The sequence below is a fragment of the Chiloscyllium punctatum genome, chromosome 5, assembly GCF_047496795.1.
Source record: "Chiloscyllium punctatum isolate Juve2018m chromosome 5, sChiPun1.3, whole genome shotgun sequence".
Classification (NCBI taxonomy): Eukaryota; Metazoa; Chordata; class Chondrichthyes; order Orectolobiformes; family Hemiscylliidae; genus Chiloscyllium; species Chiloscyllium punctatum.
The window spans coordinates 19119516-19135171 of record NC_092743.1 but is presented as its reverse complement, the minus strand read 5'-3'; the positions used below and the strand labels follow the sequence as shown (position 1 = coordinate 19135171).

At 44.0% G+C, this 15656-nt stretch overlaps 1 protein-coding gene across 4 annotated transcripts in view; it reads left to right on the top strand.

Moving 5' to 3' along the window:
• mtcl1 (microtubule crosslinking factor 1) overlaps positions 1–15656 on the top strand; it is a 213144-nt gene that overhangs the window by 105526 nt on the left and 91962 nt on the right. For all 4 annotated transcript variants that reach the window (XM_072569875.1, XM_072569874.1, XM_072569873.1 and 1 more), the window contains exon 7: positions 12106–12228. In XM_072569875.1, the coding sequence (XP_072425976.1) occupies positions 12106–12228 (123 nt within the window). The remainder of the gene's footprint in view (positions 1–12105; positions 12229–15656) is intronic.

Below are 15656 nucleotides of genomic sequence, written 5' to 3'. Positions count from 1 at the left end.
AATCTGAATGTTCAATGAACACATTAGGCGCTTTATTATGCAAGAGGCCAGAATGTCTAGCAGCTTCAAGAAGCATGAAGTCATGAAAAATGAGAGCTGTATGGGTTAAGAAGAGAGCTATCAGTAGTTGTCAGCAACCTATATATTTGTGGGACTGCATGTAGAGTCATAGAGGTGTACAGCACGGAAACAGACCCTTCAGTCCAACCCGTCCATGCCAACCAGATATCCCAACCTAATCTAGTCCCATTTGCCAGCACTTGTCCCATATCCCTCTAAACCATTAATATTCGTGTAACTATCCAGATGCCTTTTAACTGTTGTAATTATGCCAGCCTCCACCACTTCCTCCGGCAGTTCATTCCATACACGTACCACCCTCTGTATGAAAACCTTAAACCTATGCCCTCTAGTTCTGATCTCCCCCACCTCAGGTAAAAGACCTTGTCTATTATCCTATCCATGCCCTTCATGATTTAATAAACCTCAGCTTCCGACGCTTCAGGGAAAACAGTCCCAGCCTATTCAACCTCTTTCTATAGATCAAATCCTCCAACCCTGGCAACATCCTTGTAAATGTTATCTGAACCCTTTCAAGTTTCACAACATTCTTCCGATAGGGAAGAAACCAGAATTGCATGCAATATTCCAACAGTGGCCTAACCAATGTCCTGTACAGCCGCAATATGACCTCCCAACTCCTATACTCAATGCTCTGTCCAATAAAGGAAAGCATACCAAACATCTTCTTCACTATCCTATCGACCTGCGATTCTACTTTCACAGAGCTATGGACCTGCACTCCAAGGTCTCTTTGTTCAACAACACTCCCTAGGACCTTACCATTAAGTGTATAAGTCCTGCTAAGATTTGCTTTCCCAAAATGCAGCACCTCGCATTTACCTGAATTAAACTCCATTGGTCACTTCTCAGTCCATTGGCCCATCTGATCAAGAGCCTGTTGTAATCTGAGGTAACCTTCTTCGCTGTCCACTACCCCTCCAATTTTGGTGTCATCTGCAAACTTACTAACTATATCTCCTGAGTTCATATAGAAATCATTTATATAAATGACAAAAAGCGGTGGAACCAGCACCAATCCTTGTGGCACACTACTAATCACAGGTCTCCAGTCTGAAAAACAACCCTCCACCACCACCCTCTGTCTTCTACCTTCAAGCCAGTTCTGTATCCAAATGCCTAGTTCTCCCTGTATGCCATGAGATCTAACCTTGCTAACTGGTCTACCATGCGGACCTTGTCAAATGATTTACTTTAGTCCATATAGATCACGTACACTACTTTGTCCTTATCAATCTTCTTCGTTATTTCTTCAAAAAATTCAGTCAAGTTCTTGCATGCCTACCTCTGGTCCTATGGACAAATCCACAAAAAAAAGTGCCAGTCTATTTTTGGAACAGTTTCCAGAACTCCTTATACATATGTTACACACAGCCAACAAGATGATTTTGTAATAATACACTGCTGGTGCGGAATCCCTGCACACATCACAAACTGTTAACATCATCCTTCTCTGGACAAAAATACATTCCGAATGCTTGTACTTTCAAATAAAGATGTTGGACTATAACCTGCTATTGGGTGATTTTTAACTTCATCCAACAATGAACATCGCATCTTCACAGAGTCTCTCACCTGAGTTGGTCAGCACCCCTTCCCCCCAGTGGTTTCCTGCTACCTGCCTTGAGATTGAAACTCGCGGCTTTTCTTTGATAAATGTAAATGAGTCTGAGGAATTGAAGGAGCATCTTTGAGTTGAACAATTAGTTTGTCAGATAAGGATGGACTAACCGAAATGGACAATCATCTCTCTCTCTCTCTCTCTCTCTCTCTCTCTCGCTCACTCTTGCTCTCTCTCTCACACACATCAAATTAAAAATTAGAGAAATACTAAAAGACTGGAATCAGCCAAGAGTGAAGGCAGAGGTTAATGTAATTATACTCGAGCCTTCACCAGGGGTGGAGTCCGACCACGCTCTGTTTTTTGTAACATCAGCAGTTACACCCAGGCTTTGGACAGATGCACAATTGTGATCTTTCTTCTTTGAAATGTGTGTTTCTCTTTCTATATCTGGCATCAGGTCAGTTTTAAAAGTCTTTCGTTCTTCCAGACCAGTCAAATTATGTTCAGTGAGACAGAGGCCCACACTGTCATCTGCACACCACAACTGCAGCAAAGTGTTTGATGAGGAAAAGTCTTCAGTTAGAATATTTTTTTTCTCCAGAGAAGGATGATGTTAACAGTTTATGATATGCGCAGGGATTCCCCACCAGCAGCGTTTCAGTGCAAAATCATCTCTTACATTTTCACTTGTTGGGTGTGAGTAGCATATCTGAAGGGAGTTCTGGAAACTGTTCCAAAAATAGCCTGGCACTTTTTTTTTGTGGAAATGTTTATACAGCCAGAAATAGGCATGCAAGTGCAGTCCCACAAATATATAGATTGCCGACTGTCAACTACTGACAGCCCACTTTCTACCCCATACAGCCCTCATTTTTCATGACTTCATGGTTCTTGAAACTGCGAGACATTCTGGCCTTTGGCATAACAAGGTGCCTAATGTGTTCATTGAACATTTGATTATACCGATGAGACCTGAACTTAACACACACCGAGCCCTTTAATCACTTTGGACAGGTATAGTGGCAGATCTACCAATTTTGGCGATAAGATAAAAACCACTCCTGACACTTTTGATGCACCTAAGAATTTTTTTTCTTAATTCACTCATGGGATGTGGGTGTACCTGGCCAGGGCAGCATTTATTGCCCATCTCTAATTGCTGGTGAGAAGGTGGTGCTGAGCTGCCTTCTTGAACCGCTGCAGTCCATTTTCTGTTGGTAGACCCAAAGTTCCAGGACTTTGACCCAGCAACACATGAAGGCACGGCAGTATGTTTCCAGGTATGAGTGGTGAGTGGCTTAATGGGGAAATTGTAGGTGGTGGTTTTTCATGTATCTCCTGCCCTTGTCCTTCTAAATGGTGGTGGTGATCATGGGTTTGGAAGTTGCTGTCTCAGGAACTTAGGTGAATTTCTGCAATACATCTTGTAGATTGTACACAATGTTACTACTGAGTGTGGACGGAGTGGATGTTTGTCATTGTGGCACCAATCAAGTGAGATGCTTTGTCCTGGATGGCGTCAAGCACCTGGAGCTGCAGCCATCCAGGCAAGTGGGGAGGATTCCAACACACGTCTGACTTGAGCCTTGTAGACTGTGGACAGGCTTTTGGCAGTCAAGAGTTGAGTTACATTCTGCAGGATTCCTATTTGCTGACCTGCTCTTGTAGCCATTGTATTTATATGGCTACTCCAATCTCTAGTCAATTGTGAAATCACAGAATGTTGATAGATGTGGAGTTGCTGGTGTCGGACTGGGATGGACAAAGTTTAAAAAATTACACAACATCACATTATAGTTCGACAGGTTTATGTGCATGTACAAGCTTTCTGAGCGCTGCTCCTTCATCAGGGAGTTAGTGGGGCAGGATCATAGGACACAGAATTCATAGCAGAAGATCAAAGTGTCATACAACTGATGTGATACATTGAACAAACCTAGATTGCTGTTCAGTCTTCAAACACTTAGAATGGGGATGTAGGTTTCGGTTGATTAATATGTAAATCCCAGAACTTCTTTCAAGTCACATTCCCAAGATAATAATGCCATTGATTGTAATGCCATTGAATGTCAAGGGATTGTCTCTAGTTGAAGATGACCATTGTCTGGCATTTGTGAGGCATCAATGTTACTTGTCACTTGTCAGGCTAAGCCTAGACACTGTCCATATATCGCTGCATTTGGATATGGACTGCTTCTGTATCTGACAAAGTCAGGAATGGTGCCAAACATTGTGCATTCATCACTGATCATCCCCACTTCTGACCTTATGGTAGAGTATACGTGGTTGGTGATGCAGCTGAAGATGGTTGGGCCTAGGACACTACCCTGAGGAACTCCTGTAGAGATGTCTTTAGCTGAGGTGACTGACCTCCAACTACCACAACCATCTTCCTAAGCTAACAAAATTACACAAAGAACAATAGCAGCTGGAGATCTGAAACAAACAAAACCAGGAATTGCTGGAGAAACTCAGCAGGCCTTGCAGTCTATGTGGAGAGAAACCGCCTTTGGCACCTCGGCACTGCCCTCATGACCTGTCCTACCTGTCCATCTTCTTTCCCACTTATCCTTCCCTCCTCTCTTACCCCCCCCCCGCCACCTCCATCTACCTATTGCACTCTCAGCTAACTTCCCCCAGCCCCACCCCCCCTCCCTTTTATCTCACCACCCCCTCGGCTCACAGCCTCATTCCGGATGGAGGGTGTTGGCCCAAAACTCTCCTGCCTCTCGGATGCTCCCTGACCTGCTATGTTTTTCCAGCGCCACAGTATTGACTCCGTGTGGAGTGAAAACAGAGTTAACTTTTCCAATCGAATGACCCTTCTTCCTTTGTGCCAGGTATGACGTCAACCTGTGGTAAGCTTCCCCTTTGTTTCCAGGTGATTCTGAAGAATGGTCACTGGACTTAGAGTCATGGAGATGTACAGCATGGAAACAGACACTTCAGTCCAACCTGTCCATGCCGACCAGATATCCCAACCCAATCTAGTCTCACCTGCCAGCATCCAGCCCATATCCCTCCAAACCCTTCCTATTCATATACCTATCCAAATGTCTTTTAAATGTTGCCATTGTACCAGCCTGTACCACTTCCTCTGGCAGCTCATTCCATACCCATACCACCCTCTGTGTGAAAAGGTTACCCCTTAGGTCTCTTTTATATCTTTCCCCTCTCACCCTAAACCTATGACCTCTAGTTCTGGACTCCCCGACCCCAGGGAAAAGACTTTGTCTATTTATCCTATCCATGCCCCTCATACTTTTGTAAACCTCTATAAGGTCACCCCTCAGCCTCCAGGTACAACAGCACCAGCCTATTCAACCTCTCCCTGTAGCTCAAATCCTCCAACCCTGGCAACATCCTTGTAAATCTTTTCTGAACCCTTTCAAGTTTCACAACATCTTTCGGATAGAAAGGAGACTAGAATTGCTCACAATATTCCAACAGTGGCCTAACCAATGTCCTGTACAGCCGCAACATGACCTCGCAACTCCTGTACTCAATATTCTGACCAATAAAGGAAAGCATACCAAATGCCTTCTTCACTATCCTATCAACTTGCGACTCTACTTTCAAGGAGCTATGAACCTGCACTCCAAGGTTTCTTTGTTGAGTAACACTCCTAGGACCTTACTATTAAGTATATAAGTCCTGCTAAGATTTGCTTTCCCAAAATGCAATACCTCGCATTTATCTAAATTAAACTCCATCTGCCACTTCTCAGCCCATTGGCCCATCTGATCAAGATCCTGTTGTAATCTGAGGTAACCTTCGCTGTCCACTACACCTCCAATTTTGGTGTCATCTACAAACTTACGAACTATACCTCTTATGCTTACATCCAAATCATTTATATAAATGACGAAAAGAAGAGGACCCAGCAACAATCCTTGTGGCACCCCACTGGTCACAGGCCTCCAGTCTGAAAAACAACCCTCCACCACCACCCTCTGTCTTCTACCTTTGAGCCAGTTCTGTATCCAAACGGCTAGTTCTCCCTGTATTCCGTGAGATCTAACCTTGCTAACCACTCTCCCATGGGGAACCTTTTCAAACACCTTACTGAAGTTCATATAGATCACATCTACTGCTCTGCCCTCATCAATCCTCTTTGTTACTTCTTTAAAGCCATGTTGTCTATTCCTAATCAGTCCTTGCCTTTCCAAATACATGTACATCCTGTCCCTCAGGATTCCCTCCAACAACTCACTGGTCTAAAGTTCCCTGGCTTCTCCTTACCGCCCTTCTTAAACAGTGGCACCACGTTAGCCAACCTCCACTCTCCTGGCACCTCACCTGCGACTATCGATGATACAAATATCTCAACAAGAGGCTCAGCAATCACTTCCCTAGCATCCCACAGAGCTCTAGGGTACACCTCATCAGGTCCTGGGGACTTATCCACCTTTATGCATTTCAAGACTTCCAGCACTTCCTCCTCTGTAATATGGACATTTTCAAGATGTCACCATCTATTTCCCTACATTCTGTATCTTCCATGTCCTTTTCCACAGTAAATACTAATGCAAAGTACTTGTTCAGTAATTCCCCCATTTTCTGCGGTCCCACACAAAGGCCGCCTTGCTCTCTACAGATGCTGACAGTCCTGCCAAGTTTCTTCAGCAATTTTTGTGTGTCTCATTTAATCTAGTTTTACTAAGGCTCCTTGACACCACCACTTATCAAATGTAACATTGATGTCATGGGTAGACTGGAATAAGGTCAGGTGCTGAGTGGCCCTGGCAGAACCCAAACTGGGCATCACTGAGCAGGTTATTGCTGAGCAGGTGCTGTTTGATAGCACTGTTGATGATACCTTCCATCACTTTGCTAATAATCGAGAATAGACTAATGGGATGATAATTAGTCAGATTGGATCTGTCGTCATTTTTATGTCCTGGATGTATCCATATTATTGGGTAGAAGTCAGTCTTCTAGTTGGAATGGAACAGTTTGGCTAGGGGAACAGCAGGTTCTAGAGCACAAGTCTTTAGTACTATTGCCTGAGCATTACCAGGGCAGTATGAAGTGTCTCCAATAATTTCTTGATATCAGACAGAGTGAATCGATGTAGGTTTGCTCGCTGAGCTGGAAAGTTCATTTTCAGACGTTTCGTCACCATACTCGGTAATATCTTCAGCGAGCCTCCGGACGAAGCACTGCTGATGTTTCCTCCATTTTATTTAACCATTTGAGTTTCCTTGGGTTGGTGATGTCATTTCCTGCAGTGATGTCATTTCCTGTTCTTTTTTCTTCACGGGGTGGTACATGGGGTCCAAGTCAGTGTGTTTGTTGATAGAGTTCTGCTGATGTTTCCTACTTTCTATTTATATGTTTGCATTTCCTTGAGTTGGTGATGTCATTTCTGGTGGTGATGTCATTTCCTGTTTTTTTTCAGGGGGTGGTACATGGGATCCAAGTCAATGTGTTTGTTGATAGAGTTCTGGTTGGAATGCCATGCTTCTAGGAATTCTCATTTGGCGTGTTCTGGGATGGATGTGTTGTGCCAGTCGAAGTGGTGTCCTTCCTTATCTGTATGTAACCTAGTGGCTAGTTTTCTGCTTGTTTGTCCAATGTAGTGTTGTTACGGTTCTTGCATGGTATTTTGTAAATAACATTTGTTTTGCTTGTTGTCTGTATAGGGTCTTTCAAGTTCATTAGCTGCTGTTTTAGTGTGTTGGTGGGTTTGTGGGCCACCATGATGCCAAGGGGTCTGAGTAGTCTCGCAGTCATTACAAAATACAATACAAACAGGCAGAAAACTAGCCACCAGGATAGATGAACATCAACTAGCCACAAAACAACATGACCCTCTCTCACTAGTATCCTTACATACAGATAAGCAAGGACACCACTTCGACTGGGACAACACCTAGGACAAGCCAAACAGAAACATGCACGAGAATTCCTAGAAGCATGGCATTCCAACTGGAACTCTATCAACAAACATATTGACTGGGAGCCCATATACCACACCCTGAGAAAAAAAACAACAGGAATTGACATCACCACAGTAAATTACATCACCAACCCAAGGAAACCTAAACATATAAACAGAAAGCAGGAAACATCAACAGTGCTTTGTCTGGAGGCTCACTGAAGATGTTACTTAGAAGGGTGACGAAATGTCTGAAAATGAACTTTCCAGCTCAGCAAGCAAACCTACATCCAGAACCTCAGCCTGAGCTACACATCTTCTCAAAACCCGCTAGAGTGAATTGAATTGGCTGATGTCTGGTATCTGTGACACTGGGGAACACTGGGGTGGGGGAGTCCAAAACTAGAGGGCATAGGTTTAAGGTAAGAGGAGAAAGATTTACAAAGAACCTGAATGGGCAATGTTTTCACATAGAGGGCGGTGCATGCATGGAATGAGCCACCAGAGAAAGTGGTGGAGGCTGGTACAGTTACAACATTTAAAAGGAATCTGGATGGATTATATGAATAGGAAAGCTTTAGCGGGATATGGGCCAAGTGCTGGTAAATGGGACTAGGTCAGTTTGGGATGACTGTTTGACACATGAGTTGGACTGAAGGGTCTGTTTCTGTGCTGTGTGACTATGACACAGGAGGAGTCACCTTTGGCTGAAGGTTACTGTAAATGCTACAATCTTATCTTTTTCACTGATGTCTTGGGGCTCTTCCATCATTGAGGATGAGGATATTTGTGGACCCTTCTCCTCTGGTGAGATGTTTAATTGTCCACCATCATTCACGACTGGATGTGGCAAGACTACAGAGCATAGATCTGATCCATTGGTTGTGGGGTTACTCGGTTCTATCACCTACAGCTTATGTTGTTTGGCACGGAATTAGTCCTGTTTAGGAGCTTAATCAGGTTGGCAACTCATTTTTAGGTACCCCCGGTGCTGCTCCTGGCATGCCCTCCCGCACTCTCCATTGAACCAGGGTTGATCCCCTAGCTTGACAATCATGGTACAGAGGAGATATGCTGGGCCATGAGCTTGCAGATTCTGCTGCTGTTGATGGCCCACAGTGCCCCATCGAGGTCCTGTCTTGAGTTGTTCGATCTGTTTGCAGTGTATCCTATTTAGCAGAGTGGTAGTGTCACACCATGTAAGGTATTATCAATGTGAATAAAGGACTTTGTCTCCACAAGGAGTATGCAGTGACCACTCTTCCTGATACTGGCAAGGACAGATGCATCTGCAGCTGGCAGATTGGTAAAGATGAGGTCAAGTATGTTTTTCCCTCTTGTTGGTTTCCTCACCATCTACCACCAACTCAGTGTAGCAGCTATGTCATTTAAGATTGGATCAGCTCAATCAATAGTGCTGCTGCCATCCCCACTTAATTGGCAGCGTATCGACAAATGTCCACACCCTCCATCACATACACTGCTGCCACTGAGCGTCAGCCATCTACAGAGATTAACCAATGCTCCTTTCATGCCACTTTCCGAACCCACAACCACTTCCATTTCAAAGGACAAGGGTAGCAAACACATAAGAACACTGCCAACTGTAAGTTCCCCTCCAACCCACTCATCATCCTGCCTCATAAGTATATTTCGGTTCCTTAAGTGTCGCTGAGTAAAAATCCTGAAGTTCCTTCTCTCATGGCATTGTGGGTCTGCCTACAGCATATGGACTGCAGCAGTTCAAGACATGGAGGTGCCGGTATTAGATGGGAGTGGACAAAGTCAAACATCAGATGACACCAGCTGCCTGAGGAAGGAACGGAGGCCCTGAAAGCTTGTGGTTTCAAATAAACCTGTTGGACTGTAACCCGGTGTCTCGTGATTTTTGACGCAATTCAAGAAGGCAGCTCACCGCACATTCTTAATGAAAACTAGGCATGGGCAATAAATACTGACCAAAGGAAGACGCATGAAGAGTAAAGGACATAAAGCAGAGGGTACTTGTGAATAATTAAGGATGGTGAAGTTTAATTTTCAAAACAATCCAATTAAAGCATCTATAATGCTTCCTTTAACACCCTCAGATGGAAACTATCAGATCCTGGGGATTTGTCACTCTTCAATTCCATTAATTTCCTCATTACCAATGTTTTACTTATGTTAATTTTGTTAATGATAATTCAATCCCTGTTCACAATCAACTATTAATTTCCTCAGGACTTCTGACAAGTTATCCTCCTTTTCTCCTGTAAATTATGAGGCAAATTAATTATTCATCATCTCCGCCGTTTCCACATAGTCAGTTACAATATGCCCATGTTCAGTCTTTAATGGGCCAGCATTACTCCTGACCACCCACTTTCCCTTGACTGTACAATTTTTTTCTTATTGGTTTTGATGCCCCAGGCAAGTTTCTTTTCATATTTCCTTTTACTAGCTCTTATAGGTTGCCTTGTGACCCTATGCTGGTCTTTGTATCTTTTCAATTCAGCAAGATCTGTGCTGTTTTTGCATTTTCCTCAGCACTTGTCTTTTTAATCGTCCATTGCTTTTCCTTCTGTGAAGTGGAGCTTTTCCCCCTCAGAGGTATGAAATGGTTTTGTATTTTGTTAAATGTCTCTTTAGACATCCTCTGCTATTCTTTTGCTGTTTTACCCATGAGAAGATTTTTCCAGTTTAGAACATAGAACATAGAACATTACTGCGCAGTACAGGCCCTTTGCCCTCGATGTTGTGCCGCCCTGTCATACTAATCTGATGCCCATCCCACCTACATAATTCCATGTATGTCCATATGCCTGTCCAAGGACGACTTAAATGCACTTAAACTTGGCAAATCTATTACCACTACAGGCAAAGCATTCCATACCCTTACTACTCTCTGAGTAAAGAAACTACCTCTGACATCTGTCTTATACCTATCTCCCCTCACTTTAAAGTTGTGTCCCCTCGTGTTTGCCGTCCCCATACTTGGGAAAAGGCTCTCCCTGTCCACCCTATCTAACCCTCTGATTATCGTGTATGTCTCTATTAAGTCACCTCTCAACCTTCTTCTCTCTAACAAGAACAGCCTCAAGGCCCTCAGCCTTTCCTCGTAAGACATTCCTTCCATACCAGGCAATATCTTAGTAAATCTCCTCTGCACCCTTTCTAAAACTTCCACATCCTTCTTATAATGTGGTGACCAGAACTGTACACGATACTCCAAGTGTGGCCGTACCAGAGCTTTGTACGCAGCCTCTGAAGTAACTCTATAGAGACTGGTATCCCGTCACCAAATCACCCTTTATTTACACATGAAAATTCCTTGACTTAGTGCTGCTCCTTCAGAGTCAGCTCTGAGGGCCAGAAATCTCTGACATGTCTTTTTATCTGTCAGCCAGGGCTCCCTAATTAGACCAGCTGGCTGACCTCGTTACAATCACTACAATCTCTGTCTCACCTCATTAACATTGGCCTCACACAAATCTAAAACTGTAGTAGTTGATTCATGATTTTTCACTTACAAATGGGATAATGAACTCAATCATGTTGTGATTGCTCTTTGCTAAGTGTTTGTCACTGTCGCTTTTTAAATCCGAAATGCACTATCTGAAACAATGAAGAAGCAGCTTTAACAGGAACTTTCTAAATTGGGGTAAAACTGGAAGAGGCAAATAAACTACAGAGCTATGGGAATAGAACAGGGAAGTAGGATGAATTAGATTACTTTACCAAAGATCCGAGCTAGTACAGGCATTATGGGCTGAATGGTGTCCTGTTCTGTAGCACTGTAAGATACTGAAAAGAAGAGTGAGAGTACATGGCATTTAGGAAACCTCGACAAGAGAGGATAAAGGTGCAGAAAATTCCAACTGTGTGAAGATTGACGAGAAACAGGATATAAGTTATCTTATTTTTATGTATGAAGCTCACTCTGGTGGGAGAGACATAAATATGATCTCCAGTTTCAATTCTGTGGTGTGAATGCATCTACAGTTAAGGCCAGTCCATGATGTAACTGGTGGCAAGTCATGGTTTAAGTAACTCTAATGTTAATCTTAGAGTCTGCATTGAATCGAACTCAGGAGGAGGTTTGCTTGAAGGTCTGACTTATTGTTTATTAGTCAGAAAAAGCCCTTTAATGAAGAGCAGTAGCTAGAAACACTGCAATCCAATATTCAGAAACATTGACTATCATAGTTGATACTGCTGTTATTACATTTTAGCATCTTTAATAATGAAGCACAGAACGGGAAACTATTTAAATGGTTGGGTTGAAATTTCTTCAGTTGGTAATTTTACCATCAAGATTTTTGTGAAGGGACTAAATCCCAATTTGTCATCACCAGCATGTCCAATGAGTTACTGACAGAAGGTGAGATTCATTGCAGCTCTGACTTGGGTCATTATTACTGCTGAGAATTAACAATATGAACAGTCGTAGTCATGTGCAGTGGGTAAACCCAAAAATCACAAGTAGAGGCATTATTTTCACTTCTTTGATGACTGAGAAATGCTTGAGGAGGTTTTCTGAGATCAGGCCATTTATTCACTCAGCTTCAACTGAACATGTCCCTTTGTCTGAAATGCACAGCTCAGGGAATCCCGTGTTTTACCAGACCAGGATCTATCTGTTCAGGAACTGCAAGTTCGTCTGGAACAGGAAAGGCAGCTTCGGGAGGACGAAAATGAAAAATTCACCAGCAAGATCATTCAGGTGGGTACAGATAATCTCTGAGGTAAATTATTTGAGCAGATTCACATGATCTCCTGGGAGAAAGTTACACTTGAGGAGAGAGTGAGACCCTTGCTGATTCGAGTGCTGCAGAATCATAAAGTGCTAAATTTAATCCTTGGCCTCTGCTCAATCGGTCACTTACACTTGTGTCTTCATTTGGATCCCTTTGGTCTCAGTGTCTATGGGTATGGGTGAAGTTCTGCATTTACTTGCTATGCAGTGATCTCAACTGGAAAGTGGATGTGTGGGCATTAGGTGAGGGCGGTGGAACAATCTGTTAACATAATTCATGTTCAGACACAAAGAAAGGAAACTTGGTAAGGAGCTAGAGGAGAGACAGTGTAATTAGAACCATAAACCTTCAAGAGCTGACTGTGTTGGAATGGCTGGGTCAAAAATTGGATGGATTTGACTGCACAACAAGGAGACCGATTCTCTGTTCTTTAGATTCAGTGTCATCTCACATTAAAAGCCATTCTAATAATAATTATTAACAAAAACATGACTTACACACCATTTTGCAAAAAGAGATATTGGAGACCAGTCCCAGGGCAAAACATGACCCACTCACCTTGTGTGTTCCATCCCTTGACTGTCCTCACTATAAGGCAGAAGTGGGTACTGCAGATGCTGGAGATTAGAGTCAAGGGCGGCACGGTGGCACAGTGGTTAGCACTGCTGCCTCACAGCGCCAGAAACCTGGGTTCAATTCCCGCCTCAGGCGACTGACTGTGTGGACTTTGCACGTTCTCCCCATGTCTGCGTGGGTTTCCTCTGGGTGCTCCGGTTTCCTCCCACAGTCCAAAGATGTGCAGGTCAGGTGAATTGGCCATGCCAAATTGCCCGTAGTGTTAGGTGAAGGGGTAAGCGTAGGGGTATGGGTGGGTTGCGCTTCGGCGGGGCAGTGTGGACTTGTTGGGCCGAAGGGCCTGTTTCTGCACTGTAGGTAATCTAATCTAATCTAATCTAAATTAGAGTGGTGCTGGAAACGCACAGCAGGTCAGGCAGCATCCCAGGAGCAGGAGAAATTGAGTTTTGGGCAAAAGCCCTTCATGAGGAATGAGGCTGGGAGCCTCAGAGCTGGAGAGCTAAATGGGAGGGAGAAGGTAGCTAAAAGTGCAATAGGTGGGTAGAGGTGGGGGTGAAGGTGATAGGTTGGAGAGGAGGGTGGAGCAGATAGATGGGAAGGAAGATTGACAGGAGGGACAGGTCATGAGGATGGTGCTGAGCTGGAAGGTTGGAACTGGGGTAGGGTGGGGGGAGGGGAAATGGGGAAACTGGTAAAGTCAACATTGATGCCCTGGGGTTGAAGTGTTCTGAGGCGGAAGATTAGGCGTTCTTCCTCCAGGCATTGGGAAGTGAGGGAGCGGCGGTGAAGGAGGCCCAGGACCTGCATGTCCTCGGCAGAATGGGAGGGGGAGTTGAAATGTTCGGCCACGGGGCGGTCGGGTTGATTGGTGCGGGTGTCCTCTTTACAAGCTGTGGCCTTCCATGAGTTCAGCCTGAGGAGCTTCTATCCTTTGGAAATCTGTCCAGCTGCTTAAAATTCCTGATGACACGGTTCTCCCTGACTGAAAGGCTTTCGCCGATATGGAAGAAGCCTTTGCCAGTTTTACCTCCAGCCTAGTCTTCTTTAACAAGCACTCTCTGGATCTCCAAAAAGGCAAAGCACTTATGCACCTTTCAACAGCAAACCCACAATTCAGGGCTCACCCACTGCAGACAATCCTATTTGGAATATATGACCAATTTGAGACATGGTACAAGGTGAACGTCACATAGCTTGAGAAGAGCCGGTGACTTGAGACCTATAGTTCCCATAGCTTTTCTCAACTGAGATGTTTTCTCTGGTGATGCGAGCGTTTTGTAGATGAGTTGATAGAGATTGATTTGCTACGATTAGTTAACAGTTCTATTATTTTTATAAGGTGTGACTACCTGGATGGGGGCAAACTTGATTGACCTTGGCTATTCTCGTCTTGCAATTGCTAGATTCCTGCTGGGAATTGGTGATGGTTTTCCTTTTGATTAATCTGCAGGGATCTTACTTTTTGGTGCATTGGGTGTCAGAGAGTGTGGTGCTGGAAAAGCACAGCAGGTCAGGCAGCATCGGAGGAGCAGGAGAATCGACATTTCGGGCAATTTCCTGATGAAGGGCTTTTGCCTGAAACGTCAATTCTCCTGCTTCTCAGATGCTGCCTGACCTGCAATGCTTTTCCAGCGCCACACTCTTGACTCTAATCTCCATCATCTGCAGTACTCACTTTCGCCTTGTCAATAAGTCAGTCTTGTGTCTGACTCCCAGCTCCAAGTAGTTGAATGCTGTTGTTTCTGTGATAGTGGTGTTGTGAATTGCTCATCTCAGTATGAGGACTGTAGGAGTTAGCGAGCAGAGCACCCCAGTTGTGGAAGTGCATGTCTCCTAACAGCCTGTTTTTCATGATAGAGTAAGAGGCCATTTTGCCTAGAGGTAGTCAGTGAACCTGACAAAAATCCCTCTATCATTTAAATGCAGAGAGATTACCAAACTCTGAGGTTCAGACAGATCTTGCTGTTGAGTACCTGAAACAAAGGTTAATATGCAAGTCCAGCATACTTTCAGGAAGCCAAATGGAATCTCCTCATTTGTTGTCAGGGATGTGGAATGTAAAACCAGATTTGTTTTGCTAAAATTGTTCGGGACACCGTAGAGAGCTGGAATACTGTGCACAGTTTTGATCTCCTAATTTACTGAAGGATATAAATGCATTAGGAGTAAGTTCAGAGATGGTTCAATTGACTGATAGCTGGGAAGGTGGGCTTATGTTATGAGGAGAGGTTGGGAAGACTGGACCTTAATCCATTGGAGTTTAGAGACTGATCTTGCATTCCTGAGGGGTTTGGCAGAGTGGATTATGAAAGGATGCTGCCCCTTATGAGACAGAGACCGCACTTTGGGAGGACAGAAGGATGTCCCATTTAAGATAGGGGTGTGGTGACATTATTGTTTCTTGGAGGGACATGAATCTTTTGGAACACTGTTCCCCAGGGTTTGGTCATGGCAGGGTCATGGACTATTTTTAAGGCAGTCAGAAGTTAATAGAGGAATAGGTAGGAATGTGTGTAGTTGAGGCCACAGTCCGATTCACTCACGATCCTACTGAATGGTGAAGCCGACTCGAAATGGCTCAAAATCCCTAATTCGAATGTTCTTAAAATTCAGAAGGATCTTTATTTCCCTGATAAGGAAGAATGCAGCTCGCATTCAAAGCAGAGCATTCTTTTCCTTTTGAGGCAAGATAAATAGCAGAAATCTGGGACCAGTCATGAGAAGGTTTCTTGTTAGCCCCAAAACTGTATTCAAAAGGGAAACATTTGAAAACTTATGGAGAAAGAGTGCAGGAATGCAACTGAAGTGCTATATGATT